General features: G+C 41.2%; 1 protein-coding gene across 3 annotated transcripts; it reads left to right on the top strand.

Moving 5' to 3' along the window:
* Position 1: 1 nt before the first annotated feature.
* On the top strand, positions 2 to 27,563 carry LOC139368593 (neurofascin-like). 3 transcript variants are annotated; one of them, XM_071107645.1, is made up of 27 exons: positions 2 to 366; positions 891 to 1,025; positions 3,459 to 3,564; positions 3,684 to 3,874; positions 4,163 to 4,285; positions 4,747 to 4,965; positions 5,488 to 5,599; positions 6,360 to 6,544; positions 12,026 to 12,157; positions 12,367 to 12,510; positions 12,641 to 12,752; positions 12,833 to 12,996; positions 13,099 to 13,246; positions 13,462 to 13,586; positions 14,840 to 14,941; positions 15,104 to 15,301; positions 15,471 to 15,541; positions 16,468 to 16,690; positions 16,825 to 16,940; positions 17,160 to 17,370; positions 22,558 to 22,680; positions 22,790 to 22,963; positions 23,081 to 23,212; positions 23,441 to 23,510; positions 26,736 to 26,747; positions 27,024 to 27,062; positions 27,163 to 27,338. In XM_071107645.1, the coding sequence occupies exons 2-27, from the start codon at positions 950 to 952 to the stop codon at positions 27,218 to 27,220; spliced, it is 3,366 nt and encodes a 1,121-aa protein (XP_070963746.1). In that variant the 5' UTR covers positions 2 to 366; positions 891 to 949; the 3' UTR covers positions 27,221 to 27,338. The 3 variants fall into 3 exon arrangements, with proteins under 3 accessions (XP_070963746.1, XP_070963748.1, XP_070963747.1); XM_071107647.1 differs by lacking the exon at positions 26,736 to 26,747 and having other exon boundaries at positions 23,441 to 23,514; positions 27,163 to 27,563; XM_071107646.1 differs by lacking the exon at positions 26,736 to 26,747.
* Positions 27,564 to 27,789: the final 226 nt, after the last annotated feature.

Here is a 27,789-nt window from a genome sequence, read left to right as displayed (position 1 = left end):
TGAGAGAGAGAGAGAGAGAGAAGCAGAGAGAGAGGCAGAGAGAGAGAAGCAGAGAGAGAGAGAGAGAGGCAGGGACAGAGATGTGGTTGGTGAGGGAGGTGTAGGGAGCTCATTCATGAGATGGGTGGGCACAATGGCCATGGCACAGACAGAAGTCTGTCCACTATGCTCTGTCTCTCCAGAATCCTGCTGTTCGATTGACCAAGAAAATAGAATTGACTGATTGTGCGCCAAGGATTTTATCCGTTTCCTGCACTAACTGGACACTGGAATTGTGGAGAAACTCAATGCATTGGAAAGTCTTGTAGACGATTGGGAAGAGGGAACCCTGATGCGATATCACTTGAAGGATTGTACTTATGAAAGGTAACACAGATGTAATGAGCTAACGAGAGGAGGAAAAGTTCTGATAATGGTTGTTGATGAGTTGATCAATGAATCTGATCAATGATCTGTTTTGCCGCGCTTTATGTTGTGTATATTTAGAAATGAACAGTAAAATAGTAGTGACATTACATGATAACAACGTGTGTATTTCTTTGGGATTCAAATAAATCTATACAGCAACTAACAAGAGCTTTATAATGTAGTCCTGTGGAGGCTGGTCTTTCAGAATGGCTTGAGACTGGAGTTGAGTCCTGGCCATGTGTTAGTAGGTGGATCTATTGTGCGACAAAGAGACTCTGTCAGAGAATGTGCCAGTGCTGACTGTTGAGTGGGACAGAAATGAAATATTGCTGTTTGGAAACTAAATATTATTTCATTTTATTTGGTTGTTTTGTGCTGGAAAATATTGTCTTAGAAAACAATTGGTCCTATAAATGTCACAATATTTAATTTCATTTGAATTGATGAAACTTAAATTGCTTAATCGGTCACTTATAAAACAGTTTATAGATAAGGGCATCTAGCAGTTCAACAGGATCTCTGGAGGCCATTCACTGTAGAGATGAGGGCGCTGGTCAGATCAACTCTATTACTGCTGTTATGGCAACGGCTGACTGCCATCGATGTCCCACTGGAAAGTAAGTCAACACAACCTATTGTAGCCCTGCTAGATGGTGATATACTGTAACAGTGTACAGTGCTGTATATTTAAGCAATAAGGCACGAGGGGGTGTGGTATATGGCTAATGTCAATTAGAAACTTGGTGATTTGAGCCCGAATGATGATTGGCTGAAAGCCGTGGTACTGTATATCAGACCGTATACCACGGGTATGACAAAAACTATATTTTTACTGTTTTAATTATGTTGGTATCTAGTTTATAATAGTAATAAGGCACCTCAGGGGTTTGTGGTATGTGGCCAAAATACCACAGCTAAGGGCTGTGTCCAGGCACAGCCCTTAGAAGTGGTCTGTTGTCCATATACAATGCATTCAGAAAGTATTCAGACCCCTTGACTTTTTCCACATTTTATTACGTTACAACCATATTGTAAAATGTATTACATAAAACAAATTCCTCATCAATCTACACACAATACCAAAATGACAAAGCGAAAATAGGTTTAGATTTTTTTTGCAAATGTAAAAACAATTTAAAAAAACAGAAGCACCTTATTTGCATAAATATTCAGACTTGAAATTGAGCTCAGATGCATCCTGTTTCCATTGACCATCGTTGAGATTGTCGTGGAAATTCTACACAGGGACACTCAAAGTCAATCTTAAATGAATCATTGTTTATTAACAGCATGCTGGAGAGGTCAGAGTCAAACTTAGATGCATTAAGTACCGGTCTGAAGTGAGGTCCACCGGGGTAGTCCCGTTAGTTCTCTTATACTGTATACTGTTTACACAGACAAGTTATATTTGCATGATTTAGCTTATTCATCATTCATAAATAATTAATCATTAACATGTGGTTCATGCATGTGACAGACTAATACCTCATGAGGCTTCTTCTCTCCAAGCTGAGACCTTGAAACTGAGAGATCCTTTTCATTCTCAAAACAAGGTTCTGGGCATTCTGCCAAATTGCTCACTGATAGTGAGGTTTCCTCCCAGGTACGCTCAATCAGTCACTTGCATGAACACAGAAATTGGTTATTAGAAAAGCACAAACAGAATGTTCCTACAACTTGATTGGAGTCCACCTGTGGTAAATTCAATTGATTGGACATGATTTGGAAAGGCACACACCTGTCTATATTAGGTCCTACAGTTGACAGTGCATGTCAGAGCAAAAACAAAGCCATGAGGTCGAAGGGATTGTCCTTAGAGCTCGAAGACAGGATTGTGTCAAGGCACAGATCTGGGGAAGGGTCCCAAACATTTATGCAGCATTGGAGGTCCCCAAGGAAAACAGTGGCCTCCATAATTCTTAAATGAAAGAAATTTGGAACCACCAAGACCCTTCTTAGAGGTGGCCGCCTGGCCAAACTGAGCAATCAGGAAAGAAGGGCCTTGGTCAGGGAGGTGATCAAGAACCCGATGGTCACTCTGACAGAATTCCAGAGTTCCTTTATGGAGATGGGAGTACCTTCCAGATGGGCAACCATCTCTGCAGCACTCCACCAATCAGGCCTTTATGATAGAGTGGACAGACGGAAGCCACTCCTCATTAAAATGCACATGACAGCCCGCTTGGAATTTGCCAAAGGCACCTAAAGGACTCTCAGACCATGAGAAACAAGATTCTCTGGTCGGATAAAACCAAGATTGACCTCTTTGGCCTGATTGCCAAGGGTCGTGTCTGGAGGAAACCTGGCGCCATCCCTACGGTGAAGCATGGTGGTGGCAACATCATGCTGAGGGAATGTTTTTCAGCAGCAGGGACAGGGAGAATAGTCAGGATCGAGGGAAAGATGAACAGAGCAAAGTACAGAGAGATCCTTGATGAAAATCTGCTCCAGAGCGCTCAGGAACTCAGACTGGTGCGAAGGTTCACCTTCTAACAGGACAACGACTTTAAGCAGACAGCCAAGACAACGCATGAATGGCTTCGGGACAAGTCTCTGAATGTCCCCACATCTCTGGAGAGACATGAAAATAGCTGTGCAGCGACACTCCCCATCCAACCTGACAGAGTTTGATAAAATCTGCAGAGAATAATGGGAGAAACTCCACAAAAACAGGTGTGCCAAGCTTGTAGCATCATACCCAAGAAGACTTAAGGCTGTAATCATTGCCAAAGGTGATTCAACAAAGTACTGAGTAAAGGGTCTGAATACTATTGTAAATGTGAAATTTCCACTTTTTTTTATGAATTTGCAAATATTTCTAAAAACCTGTTTTTGCTTTGTCATTATTGGGTATTGTGTGTAGATTGATAAGAAACAAATTGAATTGAATCCATTTTAAAATAAGGCTGTAATGTAACAAAATCAAAAAAGTCAAGGGGGTCTGAATACTTTCCGATTGCACTGTACCAAACCCCCTCATGTCTTATTGCTTAAATACAGTATCTCAATTAATGTACATTCCTAATCAGGTATTTAATTTTGACCTACAGTCAGACAGCCCCCCACCATTATAAAACAGTCGCTGAAGGAACATGTCGTGGATCCTAGAAACAACATGGTCGTGGAGTGTGAAGCCAAAGGCACCCCCCACCCAATGTAAGAACTGACCCATCCAAAACACTTTCTTTATAGGTCAAAACCATGTACAATTTGTGAGCAGCTGTAGTAGACCACTTGTATTTACCTGATGCTAAAGACTTGCCTTTATCCCTAAGTTTCTCATGGAGGCGTAATGGGAAGTACTTCAACGTGGCAAAGGACCCTCAGGCCTCAATGAGGAGACGTTCGGGGACGCTGGACATCTATGCCTGGACTGACCCAGGGGCCTATGAGGGGGAGTACCAGTGTGTTGCCACCAACGAGTATGGCGCTGCATACTCAAACAAGATCAACCTACACATCTCTAGTAAGCTGCCCTCCATTCAGGCTTTTGAATCCATTGTCACAGAGTACATTAGAAAAGCCAGTGCCTCAAATCGTGATAATGCTTAAACGTTTGTGGTAGAAACAAGCAAAGCCTAAAGGGACAAATCACTCCAAAGTCCAATTCTGTCAGCCGTTTTTAGACCTCAAAAATAGTTCTAACGTTAAGATAAGTCCATGTCCCAGCAAGATTCTGCTTCCTGTGTTAAATGTATGTTACATCATCCTCTTAACCCAATATTTAAAAATTACCCCTATGTGTCCATGTCAGAGGCCACTCTGTGGCCCAGAGAGGTGTTGGAGCCAGTAACAGTAAGTGTTGGTCTCCCTCTGGTCCTGGACTGCAGCCCTCCTCCAGGGCCTCCCAAACCTGAGATCTACTGGATGAGCAAGTGTGAGTAGGCCTTACCTCCTTTTCTCAAATCAGTAGTACATTGTGTCTAGGATTTTTGTTTGTTTAACTAGGCAAGTTAGTTAATAACATTCTTATTTACAATGACAGCCTAGGAACAGTGGGTTAACTGCCTTGTTCAGAGGCACATTTTTACCATGTCAGCTCAGGGATTCAATCTTGCAACCTTTCGGTTATTGGCCCAACAACCACTAGGCTACCTGCAGCCTCTACACTCTAACCACTAGGCTACCTGCAGCCTCTACACTCTAACCACTAGGCTACCTGCCACCCCAGGAATTAAATGTTATATTTTATAACTAATGACAACCACCTGTCTCTCTTTCTGAACTGATGAGCTTCTTTCTTTAAACTTATTTTTGCATTCTGATACTTATCCCAAACATATTAACTCAAGATGACCTTACCAGGAAATGCATACATAACTTAATATTCAATTTCAGGTTCATCTGGTAGACCTTTCAACTGGCCTCACCAGCCCCACCCCCCAGTCATGCTGCCTATCAAACAGGACCGTAGAGTGTCTATGGGGGTGAATGGAGATCTCTACTTCTCTCATGTCTATGTCAATGACTCTGCCACCGACTACTGCTGCAATGCACGCTTCCCCTACAAAAACATGATCCAGCAGAAGATGCCTATTACCGTCAGAGTCCTTACAAGTTAGTATTGGTTATTGCATAACATGCATCAACAGTACGTGACACAAGAGTCCCACCATTTTATTTACTACCATGTACTAACTTACCTACCTCATTAAAGGTAGGTAAGCTTGGCTCACAGCTTGGCTCACTGCTGTACGATTTAAGTTGTATTGTGCCGCATACTTACAGATTCCACATTGTTTATTTCAGACTATCACCTAAAATGATTTACCGTTCTCCTCTGATCTAACTGCTCTGCTTTTTGTTGTTCATTTTTGTATTTATATATATACAATCAGAAATGAACAATCTCCTCATCTTAACACGATATAACATTCTAGAGCATTCTTCTATAACATTGACATGTCTTGAAATAGAGATCAGACAGTGTTGTTGTGGAGTGAAAATATCAAAAACATTGCATTTGCTCCCAGTGTGGTCCCAGTAGTCAATCCACAGCCGTAGTCCCTGCTGTCATGATGTTTGACAGTGGGAAAAGTCTTCACTCCTGGATAATTAAATCATGTGTTCCCTCCTCAGCGCGCATGGTGTCTGAGGCCGCCCCCACCTTCTTGTCTCCGGCAGGAAGGTCCAGCTCCCAGACTGTCCTGCAGGGGGAGGAGCTGCTCCTCGAGTGCATCGCTGCTGGAGTGTGAGTGATCCTCTCAATCACAAACATGAATGTTCATCGAGTGTTTATCAAATGTTACCATTGGGGTTAGTCATTGTATTACTATTACCCCGTGTACTGTATGTGAATGTAGTGTCAGGTTTCAAATGAAACTAGATGGTCATTTTACATGAAGTAAAATTGTGTTTCTTGCTTTGGCTCTTTAAAAGTATTTTTGTGGTAGTGGAAAAAGTGTTCTGATTTCAGATTTAAATAGCAGAGAAGTAGACAAAGATTTCCTACTCTCTAACTTTTTGACTAAACGGTTCGGAAAGTGGTCAAAGTAGCTGATTTTGTGTCAGAAAGTTACCTTGTTTACAGTGAATAGAATAGAATGTTGGAAGTCATGATCACAATGAGCCCTTTAGAATGTTGAGGAAATCCCATGAAAGTGTATGGAGGACAAAAAAAAAGACAAGTTTTATAGTTTAAAAATGATAAAATATATCAAAAAGTTGTATGGAAGCAAACTATTCCAGACGTGTCTACACATTTTAAAGTGAATGGTGTTTCTAGCTAAAATGGTTCAAGAGGAGTAGCATTCCAAAGAATAATAAAAAGTCTGAAATAATTTGGACAATATTTAGTGTGTCTGCTTTCACAAGCCAGAGTAATAAATCGCTTCATGAAATTTGTAACCTCGCCACTATGTATGTTTTTTTGCTCAGGCTGTTAACTTTTATAAGAACCCTCAAAAATCACCCTGAATTGACCTATTTCTTTTTACCATATTTGACCATAGTCCAACCCCTGTCATCACATGGACCAAAGATGGAGATGAACTGGACACAACCAACATTAAGGTGAAGAACTACAACAAGTTGTTGCAGATCCCCAAGGCCTCATTTGAGGACGCTGGTGAATACACCTGCACAGCTACTAACAAGATTGGATACCTGGAACACACCATCGCTGTCCAGATCAAAGGTCAGACAACATCTTCATACCTACAGTGCCCTCCACTATTGGCACTCTTGGTATGAGAAAAATGGGCTGTGAAAAAAATGTCTTTGTTGTTTATCCTCTTGGATAATGTTCACAAAAATCTAAATTTTAATTGAAGTAAAACATTTTTTTTTAAATAAATATGAAATACATATTTTTCTCCGAATCATGTGTTCCAGAATTATTGGCACCCCTAGAAATTCTTATGAGTAAAATTGGACAAAAGTATATTCCCATTCATATTTTATGTTTTTATGTTCATCTGAGTGATTAGGAATACTTAAGTGGTAAGCCATGACTTCCTGTTTCACTGGGGTATAAATATGTGGTGACCAGTGGTAATTTTAGCATGTAAATCTAGTTGGGGCAAAATAAATAATAAAGTAGGATGTACTCCAGCAAAGCCACAACACTAAACAATACATTAATAGCACTATAATGGTGACAAACAGTGCCCACAAACTGTTAGGGCCTACATAAAGCTGCCCCAACATCTTACCACTGCTACAGCTGGCTATCTGCAGAGCTTTGTCAGGCAGCAAAACAGTTCATTCAGCTTCATTTACTGCCTTTAAAAAAAACATAGCTGATATGGCTGACTTGTTTAAACAAATGTGGTTTCTAATGACCATTGAGATTTACAAACTATGGCATAAGGGGACGACAAGCGGATAAGAGGCAATCCGTAATTTCGATTAAGACATTCATGAGCGAGCTAGGACAGACATAGTCAATATAACTATTTGTTTAGCACTTTTGAAATGTACAGCAACAGAATTCAGAACATGGACTGTTCTTATAGTATTCTCCCTGTTCACCAAGTCAGAACCGTAGGATAAATTAAGGGGACATATAAGTAGACAATGAAAGCTCTTACAAAATGTAATTATTACATTACCAGCTGTCAGAGCAGCTCACATATCACTGCACCTGTACATAGCTCATCTGTAAATAGCCCATCCAATCTACCTCATCCCAATACTGTATTTATTTATTTATCTTGCTCCTTTGCACCCCAGTATCTCTACTTGCACATTCATCTTCTGCACATTCTACCATTCCAGTGTTTAATTGCTATATTGTAATTACTCTGCCACCATGGCCCATTTATTGCCTTACCTCTCTTATCCTACCTCATTTGCACATGCTGTATATAGATTTTTCTACTGTATTATTGATTCTATGTTTGTTTATTCCATGTGTAAATATGTGCTATTGTATGTGTTGAACTGCTTTGCTTTATCTTGGCCAGGTCACAATTGCAAATGAGAACTCAGCTAGCCTACCTGGTTAAATAAAGGTGAAATAAATAAATAAAAAATAAAAACATCTCTAAAATAGGTTATAGGCTACATGTGCACCACCAAGTCAGAACAGTAGGCAAAATTAAGAGCGGTAAATAGACCAAATTATTAGGGTGAGGCACATTGGCTACTAACAGCTTACTACACAACATACAATTAGTATTATTTTCTTAGCTACAGTATACATATCTCCCTGGCATATTACATAATTTATGCAGCAGCATAAAATACATTTTTGAACTTGTTGTGCTGTGCTCACTTGACCAGGAAGTGGCACGGCGGTCCTTCGTGGGCAAATTTAGTCATCAAAGTCTGGCATCCTCTGAATTTATGGTGCTTTCAAGACAACTGGGAACTCGGAAAAAAACAAGGTCGAATCATGATGACGTCATTGATCTTCAGGTCGTAGCTCTAGAAAGAGGCCCGAGTTTCCGATTTACAATTCCGAGTTGGATGACCGTTCAAAACGTATTTCGCAGTCGGAGCTCGTTTTTTGTCTTGAACTCACTGAAGTCAAGTTTTTGCAGTTCAGAGTTAACAGTTGTTTTGAGTGTGGCACAAATCATGCTTAATTGACACCATGGCCAATGTTGAATGTTTATAATTTTAAACTTGGAAAAGAGATTTGGGACCACACAACCACTCCACTGAATAGCAGGCTAGTGATTGCTTTGCAATGCTTGCAGTTAGCCACTGTCACTGATTCCTTCCAAACCACTCATTGTTGAATTTGCGATTTCCAACTTGTTGTGTAATGTTTATGTCCAATGGCCGATACCTTTTATCTATAATTTCTCTTCATTATTTATCTTCATATGACAAGGATTAAAAAGTATTTGCCAGTAGATTGTCGACTTGATTCATGATGATGACTGCTAGCCAAAATTTTGAAGGTATGATGTTGACATGATCAGTCCAATGAAAGCTACTGTAGATATGACATGATTTGATGTAATTTTATCTGTGGCCAATGACCTTGAGCCTTGTTGGATGGTCACTTCTAATGTAACTCTATGGCAGCACCAAAGGGGCTTGAATTTTCGAGGTCTACCCTAAGACTTGGCGGTGACGTACTGTCCCCACGGGTGACAGAACACTGAGCTAATCATCGTGCAACTAGAGAACATTACCAACTCCTACTCTCCGTATTTTCCGCTGGCTGCCCCACCCCCACAGAAAGCACTGAGCTAGGTTGAAACACCTGCATTTTGGAAGCCAAAAAGATCATCGAGGACAACAACCACCTGAGCAATTGCCTGTTCACCCCACTACTATCCAGAAGGTGAGGTCAGTACAGGTGCATCAAAGCAGGGACCGAGAGACTGAATAACAGCTTCTATCTCAAGGCCATCAGACTGCTAAACAGCAATCACTAACACAGAGAGGCTGCTGCCTCATATCTTACATTACTCATCTCATATGTATATACTGCATCTTATACCATCTATTGCATCTTGCTTATGACGTTTGGCCATCACTCATCCATATATAGTATATGTACATATTCTTATTCCATCCCTTTAGATTTTTGTGTATTAGGTATTTGTTGGGGATTTGTTAGATTACCTGTTAGATATTACTGTACTGTCGGAACTAGAAACACAAGCATTTCGCTTTACTCACATTAACATCTGCTAACCATGTGTATGTGACCAATCAAATTTGATTTGATTTGATATTGATGATATCATTTATTGCTAAAATTGTGGGGCTCTGCCCCACCTGCCCTGAATGACGAGTCACCACTGGAGGTGACACACAGGCCAAGTTCCCATAGTCATCCATCACTATGGGAAAGACCCGAAAATACATGAATGATGTGCGACAAAAGGTTGTTGACCTGCACAAATCAGGAAATGGCTATAAGAAAATAGCTCAATGGTTAAAAATGCCCATTTCTACTATTAGGGCAATAATTAAGAAGTTTGAAGCAACTGGAGATGTTAACAATTGGCCTGGAAGAGGATGTGTGCCTATATTAACCCCACGCACAGTGAGGAGGATGGTTTGAGTGGCCAAAAAATCTCCAAGCACCACAGCTGGAGAATTGGAGACGTTAGTTGGGTCTTGGTCAGAAAGTCTCCAACGATCAGACACCACCTACAAGTTGTTCGGGAGGGTTGCCATAAAAAAGACTTTGCTGTCGTCAAACAACAAACTCAAGAGCCTACAGTTTGCCAAACGTTAGTGGAACTTTGAATGGGACCGGGTTCTATGGTCAGATTTGACCAAAATATAGCTTTTGGAAACAAACACCAGAGGTGGGTTTGGCGTAGACAGAAAGATAGCAATGCAGAAAGGTACCTCATCCCCACTGTGATCTTTGATGTTGTGGGGCTGTTTTTCCTCTAAAGGCCCTGGGCAACTTGATGGAGTCCATGATACAATGTATCCTAACAAGTACCAGCAGATATTAAATCAAAACCTTACTGTCTCTGCTAGGAAGCTGAAACTGGGCTGTGGTTGGATCTTCCAGAAGGACAAAGCACACCTCAAAATCAACACAAAAATGGTTCACTGACCACAGAATCAAGGTTTTGCCATGGCCATCACAGTCCCCTGACCTAAACCCTATAGAAAACCTGTGGGTTGAGCTGAAGAGGAGAGTCCACAAGCGTGGACCTCGGAATCTGAAGGATCTGGAGAGATTCTGTATGGAGGAATGGTCTCAGATCCCTTGCCATGTGTTCTCTAACCTCAATACGCATTATAGGAGAAGACTCAGAGCTGTTATCTTGGCAAAGGGAGGTTGCACAAAGTATTGAATGAAGGGGTGCCAATAATTATGGTACACTTATATTTGAGAAAAAATATTTGTTTGACAAGAATTAATTTTTTCATTCATTAATTTTTACTTCAATTAAAGGTTCGATTTTTGTGAATATTTTGAATGAAAGACCAAGAGCATGAACAATGAAGAAAAACAATTCACAGCCAGTTTTACTCATATAGCAAGGGTACCAATATTAGTGGAGGGCACTGTATTCTCCATCACACCAACACACAGATACAGGGATATTTTTACGATATTAACTCTCCCATTGATCTTTCACATAATCTTTGCATTTCACTAGACAGGTTTCCATTGGCCCAGTTTTATTCAGCCAAAGCAATGTAGCAAAAAAAATATTTGCAACGTGTTATGGAAACGGCAGATATAGGAGACAATTTATAAAGATCTATATGTCACGTCCTGACCTAAGTTTCTTTTTTATGTCTCTATTTTGTTTGGTCAGGGCGTGAGTTGGGGTGGCATTCTATGTTTTGTTCTAGGTGTTGTACTTCTATGTGTTTGGCTTGGTATGGTTCCCAATCAGAGGCAGCTGTCAATCGTTGTCTCTGATTGAGAACCATACTTAGGTAGCCTGTTCCCACCTGTGTTTGTGGGTAGTTGTTTTCTGTTTTTTTCACCTAACAGGACTGTTTAGTTTCTTACATTCTCGTTGTTATTTTTGTTTCGTGTTCTGTTATATTAAAATATTAACATGGACACTTACCACGCTGTGTGTTGGTCCGATCTTGACTATTCTTCCTCAGACGAAGAGGAGATTCGTTACACTATAACAGTTCAGTTCAATAGGGATGGATTTTTCTTTTGTCAAACTGATGATGGAAACTGTGTTTTTCGAGACAAGAAAATGGTTGCCGAATCATTTTGATGTCTCTGCCGAGTCCCCAACAACCAGATGTTTCGCTTTTCAGGGGAAAGGGAAGGAGTTCATGTGACACGACTTCTTCTTTTGGACGTTAACATGGCGACACTCCATCTTAACTCCTCCTCTTTTCCTGGATTGGTTGAATAGTGCAGAGGAGAACCTCTGCAGACAGTTATTTATTATTCTTGTCAAGAAGAATAAATAAGTATGTAAGGGATGTAGTTTCGGGCATTTCTTGTGTGCCTGCTACGTTAGGTTAGTTAAATGGAAACGCACCCAAGCAGGCAATTGACACCTATTTTCTATGCAAACTTCCTAAATATTGACAAAAAAATCACTGGACAAGTTAATGGAAACATAGCTACTGTTTGATTTACAATGGGAGGAAATAGCTCATTCGGTAACACTTTCTATGAACCACTCATATAGCAAATATTCACTGATGCAGCTTAGATTTGTTTTTTTTTCTTCTAAAATGCTGACCTGAACCGTGTATTTAACAGCGGCTCCATTCTGGTTGGAGAAACCCAGTAACCTGGTTCTGGCCCCAGAGGAGAATGCACGTTTAGTGTGCCGCTCTGACGGCATCCCTCGGCCCAGTATCCGCTGGTTTATCAACGGAGATTCAATCGAAGGTAAGCACAGCCACCTAACCTAAGAATCCAAGTGCACTTTTGCAAATGACTGCAGGAGATGACACTCAAATTGCTCAATTACCCGTTTTATGTATAAAATCCACTGTTTTTGTCACTTAACTGAATACTTTATAGTAAAGTAACAAACTGTTCCATAACTGCAAGGACACAGTATTTGACTTACTTACTGTACTATATGCTTTTTCCAGATGCCACTATGGTTCCAAACAGGCAGGTGTCAGGTGATACAGTTACCTTCCATTCAGTCACTGTGGCGAACACGGGTGTTTACCAATGCAATGCTTCCAACCAGTATGGCTACCTGTTTGCCAATGCCTACATCAGTGTACTCGGTAAGATACCATATTCATTTGCAGAAAATAACCATAATCCTCTGTTTATTGAAATACTTGTAAACGTGAACAGAAATTACAGCAGATCATCATGTAAGCATTGGTATAGTCATATGTTCTGTTTCTGTAGATGCAACACCACGTATCCTCAGGCCCAGGACTGCCCTGGTGAAAGTCATTGAGGGCAGCTGCGCCTGGCTAGACTGCCGCTATTTTGGCTCGCCCGTGCCCGATCTGCGCTGGTGAGAACATGTTTATGATGCTCTTCTCTCAGGTGTGTGTGTGCATGCATGTGTCTAACTGCCTACCTCTTTTTGCACAGGTCTAAGTATGGACTTGGAAATCTAGAGGGAAATCGCTTTAAAGTACACAGCAACGGGACCCTGCAGATCAGAGGCACCTGTATGGACGACCAGGGGACATACCTGTGTATTGTCAGCAACGCCGCCGGAAAAGACGAAAACCGGGTCAAATTAGAGGTCAAAGGTGAATACCCAATAATAGCTTAACTGTAACGCTTCTTCATGTGGTTCAATATACACTGTACATTGTAGGTGTTCTCATGATCCGTATCCTCTGTTTCTCCAGAGTCCACCAAAATCCTCAAATGGCCAGACAATATGAGAGTCCTCCGAGGGACTGATGTCCGGTTGGAGTGTAAGGCCGAACATGACCCCACAGTCACCGTCACCACAACCTGGATGAAGAACAAACAGTTCCTCATCATAGGCTGGAGGTGGGCCTGACTATGACTACTCGTCCTTGTAACCATTGAAACCATAGGGTTTCTGTTGCCACCCTAATGTCCTAGTTATGGTTATAGCTAACTTCAAACTAACAGAGTTGTAGTCTATATATGAGTATAACTAAAAGCTAAATGGCGAATTGTTCAACTGAATTTGTCAAGATGACTTCCTAATGTCATCAGCATGTCCTGTTAATTATCTACAGGCTGTCACTGGAGGATTCAACGCTGGTCATTACAAACGTCAACAGACGAGACGAAGGCAACTACACCTGCATCATCAAGACTGAGATAGACAAGACCACTATCTCTGCCCGCCTGGTGGTGATGGGTAGGGCTCTAACGTGACGCTCAGTAAACATACACACAGTGCTTTCAGAAAGTATTCACATCCCTTGACTTATTCCACATTTAGTTTTACAGCCTGATTTCAAAATGTATTAAATTCAAATCTCACCCATATACACACAATGCCCCATAATGGCAAAGTGAAAACATGTTTTTAGAAATGTTTGCAAATGTATTGAAAATGAAATGGAGAAATATGTCATTTACATACTGTAAGTATTCACACCTCTGAGTTTGTTAGAATCACCTTTGGCAGCGATTAAAGCTGTGAGTCTGTCTGGGTAAGTCTCTAAGAGCTTTGCACACCTGGATTGAGCAAAATTCTTCAAGCTCTGTCAAGAAGTTTGTTGATCATTGCAAGACAGCCATCTTGCCATAGATTTTCAAGACAATTTAAGTCAAAACTGTAACTGTCACTCAGGAACATTCAATGTCATCTTGGTAAGCAACTCCAGTGTAGATTTGGCCTTGTGTTTTAGGTTATTGTCCTGCTGAAAGGTGAATTAATCTCCCAGTGTCTGGTGGAAAGCAGGCTGAACTAGGTTTGCCTCTAGGATTTTGACTATGCCTAGCTCCATTCTGTAAAAGTTTTTTTTATCCTGAAAAACTCCCCAGTCTTTATTGATTAAAAGCATTCCAATAACCTTATGCAGCTGCCATTATGCTTGAAAATATGGAAAGTGATACTCAGTAATTTGTTGTATTGGATTTGACTCAAACCTTACACTTTGCGGTATTCATTTGTGACTTGCTGCAAACAAGATTTTTATTCTGTAAAGGCTTCCTTCTTTTCACTCTGTCAATTAGGTTAGTATTGTGGAGTAAGTACAATGTTGTTGATCCATCCTCAGTTTCCTCCTATCACAGCCATTAAACTCTGCAACTGTTTTAAAGTCACCGTTCGCCTGAGAGGTTTCCTTCCCCTCAAAATCAAATCAAATCCAATTTTATCGGTCACATACACGTGTTTAGCAGATGTTATTGCGGGTGTAGCGAAATGCTTGTGCTTCTAGTTCCGACAGTGCAGCAATATCTAACGAGTAATATCTAACAATTTCACAACATATACACACAAATCTAAGTAAAGGACTGGAATTAAGAATATATCAATATTATGGATATTACATGTTATGGAATGTTAATTACATTGTATTGTGTGACAGGAGTAGATAGACAGCATGTGGATGCTGTATATATTTGGTATTTGCCACACCAGTTTCCTTCCCTTCCTCCCAGATCGTCCAGACCCTCCTACAAACTTGAAGTTGTCGGACTCCTTTGAGCGCAGTGTCAGGCTTTCCTGGACCCCTGGAGATAGCAATCACAGCCCTATCAAAGGTAACAACTCAGCCTTACACTCTCCACCTCAGGAGCAGAACACCCAGAGTAAACAGTCCTGATGGCATGCCACGTGTGCACCAGACTTTCTTTGAAATGGTCAGAGTTAACCAAAATCAACTGAAGTAATCAGTGTTTTTTTTCTCTGGGCTTTACCTCCAGAATACCTGGTGCAGTATGATGATGACGACTGGTTACCTTACAACTGGAGAAACCTTTCCACATACCCTGGAAACCTCAACTCTGTCATTCTGCAACTGTCACCATTCATTATCTATGAGTTTAGGGTCATTGCTATCAATGATATTGGAATGAGTAAACCCAGTCGCTCGTCCGCCAACTTCCAGACTGGTGGAGCGCGTGAGAATTTCATGCTTGATGCGTGTGATGATGTGCTATGAATAAGGGATATCTATTGTCTTCATTAATTGTATTGAACAGGAATACAGCTGACAACAATTATCTTTCATATTCAAACCATTGGACAAAGAGCTTTCAAAATCATTTGTATACTTGCTATGCTTCTCAGCCCCAGACACCATCCCTAAAAATATCAAAGGAGTGAGCACATGGAGAAACAACATGGAGATCAGCTGGGAGGTGATACGTTCAAATATACAGTACCGTGCAAAAGTTTGAGGTCACTTAAATGTCCTTGTTTTTGAAAGAAAAGCACTTTTTTTGTCCGTTAAAATAGCATAAAATGTATCAGAAATACCGTGTGGACATTGTTAATGTTAACTACTATTGTAGCTGGAAACGGCTGATTTTTAATTGAACATCTACATAGGCGTACAGAGGCTCATTATTAGCAGCCGTCACTCCAGTGTTTCAATGGCATTTCTCGCATGGAATAGCCTTCATTTCTCAGAACAAGAATAGACTGACAAGTTTCAGAAGAAAGTCCTTTGTTTCTGGCCATTTTGAGCCCGTAATCGAACCCACATATGCTGATGCTCCAGATACTCAACTAGTCTAAAGGCCAGTTTAATTGCTTCTTCAATCAGCACAACAGTTTTCAGCTGTGCTAACATGATTGCAAAAGGGTTTTCTAATGATCAATTAGCCTTTTAAAATGATAAACTTGGATTAGCTAATACAACGTGTCATTGGAACACAGGAGTGATGGTAGCTGATAATGGGTCTCTGCACGTCTATGTAGATATTCCATGAAAAAATCAGCCGTTTCCAGCTACAATAGTCATTTACAACATTAACAATGTCTACACTGTATTTCTGATACATGTTATGCTATTTTAACGGACAAAAAAAGTGCTTTTCATTCAAAAACAAGGACATTTCTAAGTGACCCCAAACTTTTGAACGGTTGTGTGTGTGTGTGTGTGTGTGTGTGTGTATATATATATATATATATATATATATATATATATATATATATATATATATATATATATATATATATATATATATATATATATATGAGAAAAATTGAAGTTAACATTTATTCAATGAAGAATAACTTTTATTCTGTACAATTAAACTTCCTTGTCTGGTATGGGGAAAAGGCACTGAACAACAGAGAGTGGAATGGGCCCCACCTAAAGTACTTGGTGTGGTGGAAACGGAGGGATTCCAGGGAGGAGTGGAAGAACGCTACCACTTGGTGGTGTAAATACTACATTTACGACGCAGACACCTTCACACCATACGAGATAAAGGTCCAAGCTGTCAATGACTTTGGGCTGGGCCCAGAATCCCCTGTCATCATAGGCTACTCTGGAGAAGACCGTGAGTATCACCACACAATCCCTTCCTGCAGATACACAGAGACCCATTTACGGGTAAATATAGACCATCCCTACTTGACACCTGGCAGTCAGCCACACCATAGTGAATTGCAACTTCCTCTTGGTGTCTTCCAGGTCCCACTGCTGCCCCCGTCAAACTGCGTGTGTCCAGGATAGAGGCCACCAAGGTCACCGTTCACTGGGACCCTGTGGCTCGCAGCAGCATCATGGGTGAACTGAAGGAGTACAAGGTCAGACTACTGGGAATAAGTGACTTGTTTAGTTTCTGGTTTTCAATTCCAAGTGTAACAAACTTATGAGATCCAGGCTACATTTGGTATACATTAGGAAAGCAGTGGATGGAAAGCTCTTCACACATCGGCTGAATGAATGAACAAATGAGGGACTGAGGAACTGAACGAGGGAACAAACATACAAATTAACGCATGTGCTGTGTCCCCCTATCCCAGGTGTACTTCTGGCGAGACAGTAGCCAGCTGCGGTGGCTGAGTGTGAGCAGGGCCATGAAGTCAAAAGCCTTTCCAGCCAGCGGGCCGCGTCTCTCTGGTGTCCTGCCGGGACTCATCCCTTACAGCAACTACAAGATGTACATAGTGGTGGCCAACAACCGATACGAGGGACACCCCAGTAACACCATAGAGTTCTCCACTCCAGAGGGAAGTAAGGAAAAACATTGTGATGCTGTATTAGATGTGCCAGTTTTTCTGTCAGCTCTTTTCCTAAACATGTATTTTCCTTTGTTTATTCTCAGACTTGACCTTTGATCTATGTCACTCGCCTGTTCCCTTCCATACTGCAGTGATAGAATGGCGCCGGAGGAAATAGTGGTTGTTTTACGGGCTCCTGACCAATTGTGTTATTTTGAGTATCATTTTGACTGACACTTACAGCTATCACTAACCTTAATTTGGACTTCAATGAGTCGGAGGCGAAATACATATTGATTATCTCGGACCAAGCCCAAAACCCGGACAATCGAAGGACGCTTATAAGAAATCCTACTATGCCTTCCGACAAACTATCAAACAGGCAAACCATCTATACAGGACCAAGATTGAAACCTACAACACCGGCTCTGATGCTCGTCGGATGTGGCAAGGCTTGCAAACTATCATGGATTACAAAGGGAAACGCAGTCGTGAGCTGTCCAGTGACACAAGCCTACCAGATGAGCTAAATACCTTCTATGCTCGCTTTGAGACTAGCAACACTGAACCATGCATGAGAGCACCAGCTGTTCCGGACGACTGTGTGATCATGCTCTCAGTAGCCGATGTGAGGGTCATTGAAACAGGTTAACATTCACAAGGCTGCAGGGCCAGACGGATTGCCAGGACAGGTACTCTGAGCATGGGTTGACACCTGGCAAGTGTCTTCACTGAAATGTTCGACCTCTTCCTGACCCAGTCTGTAATACCTACATGTTTCAAGCAGACCACCATAGTCTCTGTGCCCAAGAACACCAAGGTAACCTGTAGCCATGAAATGCTTTGAAAGGCTGGTCATGGCTTACATCAACACCGTCATCCCAGACACTCTGGACCCACTCCAATTCGCATACCGCCCCAACAGATCCACAGACGACACAATCTCTTTTGCACTCCACACTGCCCTTTCCCACATGGACAAAAGGAACACATTTGTGAGAATGCTGGTCATTGACTACAGCTCAGCATCCAACACAATTGTGCCCTCCAAGCTCATCACTAAGCTAAGGACCCTGCAATTAAACACCTCCCTCTGCAACTGGATCCTAGACTTCCTGACGGGCCACCCCTAGGTGGTGAGGGTAGGCAACAACACATTCACCACGGTGACCCTCAATAAGAGGGCCCTTAATGGGTGAGTGCTTAGTCCCCTCCTGTACTCCCTGTTCACCCATGACTGCGTTGCCACACATGACTCCAACAGCATCATTACATTTTCAGACAACACAACGAGTAGGCCTGATCATGGACGACGATGAGACGGCCTACAGAGAGGAGGTCAGAGACCTGGCAGTGTAGTGCAAGGACAACAACCTCTCCCTCAATGTCAGCAAGACAAAGGAGCTGATAGTGGACTACAGGAAACGGAGGGCCCGAGCACGCCCCCATACACATCGACAGGGCTGTAGTGGAGCAGATTGAAATCTTCATGTTTCTGTGTCCACATCACTAAGGAATGATCATGATCCACAGACACCAACACATTCGTGAAGAGAGAACGACAATGCCTCTTGCCCCTCAGGAGGCTGAAAAGATTTGGCATGGGCCCTCAGATCCTCAAAGTTCTACAGCTGCACCATTGAGAGCATCTTGACTGGCTGCATCCGACCGCAAGGCGCTACAGAGGGCAGTGTGTGTACGGCCCAGTACATCACTTGGGCCGAGCTCCCTACTACCCAGGACCTCTATACCAGGCGGTGTCAGAGGAAGGCCCTAAAATTGTCAGACTTCAGCCACTCAAGTCATAGACTGTTCTGTGCTACCGCAAGACAAAAGGTACAGATGTACCAAGTTTGGAACCAACAGAACCCTAAACAGCTTCCACCCCCAAGCCATGAGACTGATTAACACTGGAACCATCATAGGGCAACGGCCACTGATGTTTGATTTTGTCAATTTAAAAAATCTGCAAAAAAAAAAGCTTTGTCCTACTCCTTCCCTGACTTTTCCTAAATATTTGTATTTTACACTACTCATTTGTCAGCGTTCTGAAATCACAAACCGAAAAGTATAGAGCCTTTTTACCTGATTTGTGACAATGTGCTGTAGGACATTGGTACCCAGCCAGGTGCTAATGCGTCTCTCTCGCCTCTCTGAATTAATGACAAATGGGTGAATGGACGATAATTGTGCACCGTACTTTACAATTTAATCTAAATAAGGATGATGAGGGTGAAAAGGGTGATTTAATTTAGAAAGGCAATAGTGTAATTATGAGTTTGTTATGCCTGTTTATCAGCAGCACATCATTTGGCCACGTGTCTTGCGGTTTGATACCATTCTCTTTTACATTTTACTTTGTTAAAAGAAGCTGTTAACGGAATGTTTTATTTACTGTAGCTCTATTACTAACCTCATTTATTCTAAGGGAAATGAAAACATGCTACTTGTTTATTTAAATATTATGTTGTCAATGGATGAAGGACCAATAGAAACCTGATACAAACTGATAATGCTGCATGGGACCAATGAACTGAATGATGAGGAGGGTGATTGAATTTGATTGATCTGAATGACAAGGGTGAATAGGATGATTGAATTTAGAACAATAGTGTAATGATATTGAAGAATTGTGGGTGTTGTGGGTGGTCTAATTATTTTATTATGAAAGACTGGAAAATGTCATTAATTTCCACTCAGATAGTCAAATCAGACACTAAGTACAACATACAATGTTTGAAGTTCACAATGGCAAGCCAAACCAAAAGAATGGACGCATGCACTGACAGCATTGCAAATGCTGCAGAATTTACTGAAAGTGAGTTGGAGTCAGATGCGGGATCAGATATTCAGCTTGAAAGCGACGTTGCTAATGAAGTCTTCATCTGATTCTAATGTTGACTTCGAGCCTCTGCCTTTGATGCCTGAGCCTCCCTGCAGAAAAACCAGAACAGAGCCAACTGAGACCGTGATCCCAACTGCCACCCTGAGACAGGAGGGAGTAAGGGAGGGATGGCACGGTTTGAGTAGAAAAGAGTGATGAGTTTGTGACATGCAGATGTTGCAGCACATCAGAGATTGTACTGTTGCGCATGCACACAGAAAAATAAACAGTATGTGGTGTGGGACATGTCTATGGATGAACTCAAAGCATGTATTGCACACTTTATTGCATACGGCGGCAGTCATTTTTGGTCTGATAGGTAGGGAGGGGACTTTTTCCGAGAGACCATGCCATGCAACCGCTTCAGAAAGATTATACAACACCTGTGGCAGGTGCACATGAAACAAGGCCCATGAGAACTTTTCGTTTGTGGTGCTTGCTCACACAAAGCCCCGAAAGCTGTGTGCTGACTGTGGACCCGAAGCATAAAGAGAAGAGATTGATTAATGCGTAAAGGCACAGGTGTAAGGGCACAATACTGTGTCCGATACAATCAACAAATTACTGTTTTTATTTCTTGCTTTTGTTTAAGAATACGGTAAATCATTTCCCCTGTGACCTGGTTACATTAATTTTAGCTTTTTCGTTTCAACTTTGTCAAAAGAATCTGTAACTGTACTTTATTAATTACTATAACTATATTACTAAACAAATCTACAAATAAAGTTGATCAAATGGAGTACTTTATTAATGTTTTTATCATAAGGGAAACAAAAATAGAATATAGTCCTACATTTTTTCTAGGACTTTGTAGAATTATACAAAAAATATCCTTAACTCTTATCTAAACAAATAACTTATTTTTTTAATGTATATATTTCTTCATGCAATTAATCCTTTACAATCGTTGAGGTCGAAGGAATTGTAAAGCTCCGAGGCACAGATATGAGGAAGGGTACCAAAAACTGTATGCAGCATTGGAGGTTCCCAAGAAGACAGTGGCCATCATTCTGAAATGGAAGAAGTTTGGACCACCAAGATTCTTCCTAGGGATGGCCGCCCGGCCAAACAGATCAATCGGGGGAGAAGGGTCTTGGTTAGGGAGGTGACCAAGAATCCAATGGCCACTCAAACAGTGCTCCAGAGTTCCTCTGTGGAAATGGGTGGACCTTCCAGAAGGACAACCATCTCTGCAGCACTCCACCAATCAGGCCTTTATGGTGGAGTGGCCAGACGGAAGCCAATCCTCAGTAAAAGGCAAATGACAGCCCAAAGGACTCTCAGACCATGAGAAACAAGATTCTCTGGTCTGATGAAACCAAGATTGAACTATTTGGCCTGAATGCCAAGCATCACATCTGGAGGAAACTTGCACCATCCCTACGGTGAAGCACGGTGGTAGCAGCATCATGCTGTGGGGATGTTTTTCAGCAGCAGGGACTGTGAGACAAGTCAGGATCGAGGGAAAGATGAACGGAGCAAAGTACAGAGAGATCCATGATGAAAACCTGCTCCAGAGTGCTCAGGACCTCAGACTGGGGCAAAGGTTACCTTCCAACAGGACAATGATCCTAAGCACACAGTCAAGACAATGCATGAGTGGCTTCAGGACCAGTCTCTGAATGTCCTTGAGTGGCCCAGCCAGAGCCCGGACTTGAACCCGATCGAACATCTCTGGAGAGACCTGAAAATGGCTGTGCAGCGACGCTCCCCATCCAATCCAGACAGAGCTTGAGAGAATCTGCAGAGAAGAATGGGAGAAACTCCCCAAATACAGGTGTGCCAAGCTTGTAGCGTCATACCCAAGAAGACGAGGCTGTAAACACTGCCAAAGGTGCTTCAACAAAGTACTGAGTAAAAGGATCTGAATACTTGAGTAAATTATTTTATATATTTTTATACATTTTTAAATTTCCCTAAATTCTAAAAACCTGTTTTTGCTCTGTCATTATAGGGTATTGTGTGTAGATTGATGACGGGGGGGAAAAAAAACAATTTAATCAATTTTAGAATAAAGCTGTAACATAACAAAATGTGGAGAAAGTCAAGGTGTCTGAATACTTTCTGAATACACTGTATGAACACACAGTATCTTCCTCAATTACCCTGTACCCCTGCAAATTGACTCTGTACCCCTGCAAATTGACTTATTGTTACTCATTGTGTATTTCTTCCTTGTGTAATGTTTTTTATTATTTATCTTTTTTTCTCTCTGCATTGTTATGAAGGGCCTTTAAGTAAGCATTTCACTGTTAGTCTACACCTGTTTAGAAAGCATGTGACAAATAAAATGAAATTAATTTTATTTGTCTCTAGCACCCTCTGTTCCAAGATTCTTCAGAATCCAGCAGAGACATTTGGACACTATCTGGGTGGACTGGGACACTCCTGCAGAGCCCAATGGCATCATCACCGGATACATACTGAAATATCAGACAGGTAGGAAGACTTTACTCATCGTCAGTCAGGTGAACAAAGTGGGTACAGTAGGTAAAACGGGTCTCTAAATCAAGTTCTCTTGGCTCCCTGGTGTGCTCTCCCTCAACAGTGAACACAACCCGGGAGGAGGAACTGCATGTTGAGGAATTTCCCGCAAACACCACCAGTTTTGCTGTGCGCCGATATGATCGCTACACCCGCTATAGATTCACCATAGCAGCACAGACTAGAATTGGGGTAGGAGAGTGGTACACAGAGGAATCACCCCATTATACAACTGAAGGTAAAACACCACAGGTCAACCACAACACACAATTACAAGCCATTAAACATCCACACACCTACAGATTTTATCATGACAATTAAACGTGTGTGTGTGTGTGTGTGTGTTTACATACAGCTAATGCAAGGGAGCAGGTGGACCTCTCCACTCAGGGCTGGGTCATTGGTGTGATGTGTGCTGCGGCCCTCTTCGTGCTCATCCTGCTGGTCGTCTGCTTTATCAAGAGGAGCCGAGGGGGGAAATACCCAGGTACTGTAGCAATACTGTAGTCAACAAGACTTCTCCATTAGAGGACTAACATTCTTAGATGGAGTGACAGATCCAACAGACCTAATACTATAGTTCATTCACTAGCCTAAAGCTTCTAATCCCACGATTGTGCTAAATTTAGCTAATGGATAGGATATATTTACCCTAAGTACGCAGTGCTTATATTATATTTGGTCAGAGTAACAAGACAGAGCTTTTTATTTTCAGTACGGGACAAGAAAGAAGTGACATTGGAGCCAGTGGATGATAACGATCAGGAGGGATCATTTGACTATCGGTAGGCAATATAAAAGAACTGGCTGAAAATCAACTGAGAACCTTGAGTTGAGATAAGTATCAATATTTGTGTAGGTCAAAGTCAATCACGTACATCATGTATAATCATTTTGTGAGGTAGTGCTGATCGTGTCAGTTTCCCTTCAAGCCAACTATGGTATCTAAAACCTTCCACATGAACAGCAATCTACAGTCATATGAAAATATATTTGGGTCTTTCTATAAATAAATGGGCCAATGTGTGACATCAGGGTCAACATTTCGAAATAGTTTGATATACATTTAAACATGATTTTCTTGCACCTTCACATGTATAATTACAGGAATAAGAGTCTAGATGGACACAATGAGACCATAACTCCTAGCAACAATAAAACATCTACATGTCATTCCAAATGTCACATGAAACATGGACACTGCATGTTTCTTTGTCATGCCTAGTAGCCAGGTCTGTATGTGCTTTAGTCAGGTCTGTTTGTGCTTTAGTCAACTTCTCTATCATTTAAAGCCATGCTAAACATTCCAGAAAATTAAAAAGATAAACAGCATCTCTATATTTTTTTAACAATAATGTAATATGTGTTTTGTCAGAAAAATCATTGACAATAATAATAATAATAACCAATAATCATAAAAATTATTGGTGAAATCATTAAAAATTTGAAGCTGTGTGTGTTTAAACAAACAAAAATTTGACCTCGTTAGTCCCCAAGAGGTCAAATGCTATTTCTATGGGGTTTAAGGTTAAGGTTAGAATTAGTGTCAGGGTTAGAATTACGTAAAGGGTTAGGAGCTAGGGTTAGGTTTTTGGGATAGGGTTAGGTTAGGGGTTAGGGAATATTGTGTCCCTCCACAAGGTTAGCTGTACAAGACAGTGGGTGTGAGTGAAAACTAGACATCACGTTCTTGCTTCCTCTGCCCTTGTTTCCTCCACTCCTTGCCTCTCCTTGAAAGTACATTGGAGGAAACGGGGAGAATCTCGATTGCATTTCCTTCATTCCTCATGTCCTCTCTCCCCGCCTCCTTAAAACCCATTAGATAAGAAGGTGAGAGAGGAGGGAACTCTGACGTTCTTGTCCAATGGGTTTTGAGAAGAAGATGAGGAGAGAGGATGCAACAAATCAAGGAAATGTAATTGAGATTCTCCCAAGGATAGAGGAAGCAAGCATTTGACAGTTATTACATTTTTTTGATAGTGCCAGACTGACTGAGCTACCATAATACCCATGGCCTGTCCAGAAATAACCCCTAGCCCCTACTGCCCAGAGTCTAGACACATGTGGAGATCTGAGAGGGATGGATGGAGACATGGTGAGAGCGCCACCTTACCCTCTGCTAAGCTTGGAAGAATTTTGACGGTATTGGGTACACCTGTCCAATCCTCTCAGATCTCCACAAGTGTCTAGGGCTAGAGGCTAGGAGTAGTTTCTGGACAGGACACCACAACCCTTTGGGTGAGTGGTGGATCTACAGCACGACACTTGGGGCATTGGTTGGATTTTTAATTCCATTGCTATACACACAGGCTGGACACACCCACGGCACCCTATCAGGCTGATCAGACAGGTCCGGGTAGCTAGAGACCTGCTGTAAACAGTGAAAGAATATATTTACATGCCTACTATTCACACGCTTGCTTCATTTCAGCAACTTAGATGTGCAACCATTGACTAACTATAGCTAGGGCATATCTCTAGTCTAGCAATAGGTACTGTTTTGGTTGTTTTGCATCATTTAAGATTACCAATGGTTAGCTAGGTAGCTAGGATATATCAGTCAGCTAACCATTTACAGTAGCAGTAGTTCATAAGTCAATACACACTAAATCTTATGCAGAAATCAAGAAATCTTTATCTTGGCACTGTGGCACGATATGGGCAGCTATTAATAAATAAATGAATAGAATGGAGTTAGAAGGGTGACCTCTTCGGACATGAAGTGTTGGCTCTGCATTTGACCCAGCATTTCATATTTAAACCACACACATTTGAACATCAAAATATCACGTTTTTTTTGTTGTTTTTACATGCAATTGTATCAGTTTCGTCTGTATAACCTAGGAAAATAAACTATCAAAACATACATGGACCGTATTCTTACCTCAGGAATCTTGATTTAATGTGGTCCACGAAGTAGGCTAACATAGACATCAAATGTTCTGTCAATCCTACAATTCCCGCACTTTGGCTGTTGTTAAGTCACGTGCAGTTTCACACAAGCTCTTATCATTTGACAGTCATTCAGAAAATTCATAAATCAGCTGATGTTGCGTGATAATGTCCCCATGTAACTAAACATCTAGACATCAAACGGACATCAAACTAAGATGAGTACTTATTGAAGAACCTTAATGACAGTATAAATGTTTGTTCGTCACATTAAAGTTTGTATTTGTATTTATTATGGATCCCCATTAGCTGCTGCCTTGGCAACTATTCCTGGGGTCCAGCAGAATTAAGGCAGTTTATACAATACAGTCACAGATTTCACAACACACTGTGTGCCCTCAGGCCCCTACTCCACCACTACCACATATCTACAGTACTAAATCCATGTTTGTGTATAGTGCGTATGTTATTGACCCCTTTCTGTATGAAACATTGGATTTTGCAATCACATACATTATTTTGAATATGTGCCGATAAACTGTTTTCACACCATAACATATATGAATAGGTTACAGTACACTTCTGAGATCTCCATACAAAAAAATAAACAATGTCCAGGAATTTCACAGGGTCAAGGTTCATGTGTAATTCAATTGTTAAATGCGTAGTATATGATACAAACCGTATCATAAATGTAAGGAAAGAAAGGTATTGTTATGTCACACGATTTTTGCCAAATCTGTGAGGACTCCAAACACAAAAAAAGGGTTTAAACATAGGCTTTGATTCAAATCATGAATTATATAGAATGCATCTATCTTCATTTATCCACATGAAAATAAAAGTGATGAATGTCTCTGTAACAGCTCCAAACAGTTGTACTCTGCGGGAATTGCACACTGGTACCCTAGTTTATAGAAAGACCCATCCATACTGTAATATGGTGTGGTAATAATACTCAACAGTGAAACAAATCATTAAATTTCCTAACAATGTTGTACCATCCAGTGTTGTCATTATTTCAGAACAATGTATTTTTCCTGATAACTCCCCCATCCTTAGAATTTATCTCTTTATTCTGACTAATGTTTCCACATTTTTCCTTTGGACTACTCAAGGTCTCTGGAAAGGTATGATAATATGAACACTAACACAAGTCTACACCATGTACACCATTTCTACTGTATTATTTTACTTATATATTGACTGTATTTTGTATTTATAACCAATAAATTGGAACTAAAATAAATGTTTAGGTAGTCTGCATTTCAACATGCTATCGCTGTTGAAACAAGTTAATGGTTTAAGTGACTTGATTAAAATATCCTAAAATCATTCATTCATAATTGTTCTTCAAAAATGTAGCTCTCAACACAAATTATAAACAATATTTTTGAACATTTCAGGATAAGCTGTGTCACCACCATTCCCTACTCTGCCCAACGGTAAGTATTACAACCAGACAATCTGTTTTTAATGTCTAGAACTGTATGGTGAAAGCTGGGAGCCATAACACAGCCTCTAATATTTTCACTTTTCTTCCAGGGAGGAGGAGACTAAAGTCAAGAGGGGTCAGACGACAGTCGACACCATGATGAAATGAACAGAGAGTGACGACAGTCTGGTGGAGTACGGTGATGGACGGGAGATTGAGTTCAACGAGGACGGCTCCTTCATTGGCCAGTACACTGGACACAAGGAGAGGGATGACAGAGACCCAGAATTTAGGGAGAGTAGGAGCCAGGAGGCCCTCTCCCCCATGAGCAACATCTACTCATTTGCATAAGAAAACAGGACTTACAATGTGTGCTGTGGTGACCTGTCATTCAGGGCAGGTGGGGCAGAGCCTGTTTTGCATGTTATTTTGGCATTAATACGTGTCACATTAGTTTGCAAACCAAGTCAAATAAAAAAAAATGTAGTTAATAAAGCTGCATACAAACATGGTCTCTTTTTTGCTATCTTGAGTAAGGCAGCTCCAAAAAGCAGGTGTTTCAGCCTAGCTCAGTGCTTTCTGTGGTGGTGGGGCATCCAGCAGAAAATACGAAGCTTAGGGTTGATAATGTTCTCTAGTTGCGCCATGATTGGCTCAGTATTCTGAGCCAATCACAGCAAAATCTACAGGGAGAGCTCGAAAATTCAAGCCCCCTGGGTGCTGCCATAGAGTTACAT

This window comes from Oncorhynchus clarkii, chromosome 16 (genome assembly GCF_045791955.1).
Source record: "Oncorhynchus clarkii lewisi isolate Uvic-CL-2024 chromosome 16, UVic_Ocla_1.0, whole genome shotgun sequence".
NCBI lineage: Eukaryota > Metazoa > Chordata > Actinopteri > Salmoniformes > Salmonidae > Oncorhynchus > Oncorhynchus clarkii.
This window is presented reverse-complemented; position numbering and strand designations above follow the sequence as displayed.

Coding starts and splice junctions, on each gene's coding strand:
- LOC139368593 (XM_071107645.1), top strand. CDS start 950: ATGAGGGCGCTGGTCAGATCAACTCTATTACTGCTGTTATGGCAACGG. Junction 12,511..12,640: donor TGCCTACATCAGTGTACTCG/GTAAGATACCAT, acceptor CTGTTTCTGTAG/ATGCAACACCACGTATCCTC. Junction 23,213..23,440: donor CCGAGGGGGGAAATACCCAG/GTACTGTAGCAA, acceptor TTTTATTTTCAG/TACGGGACAAGAAAGAAGTG.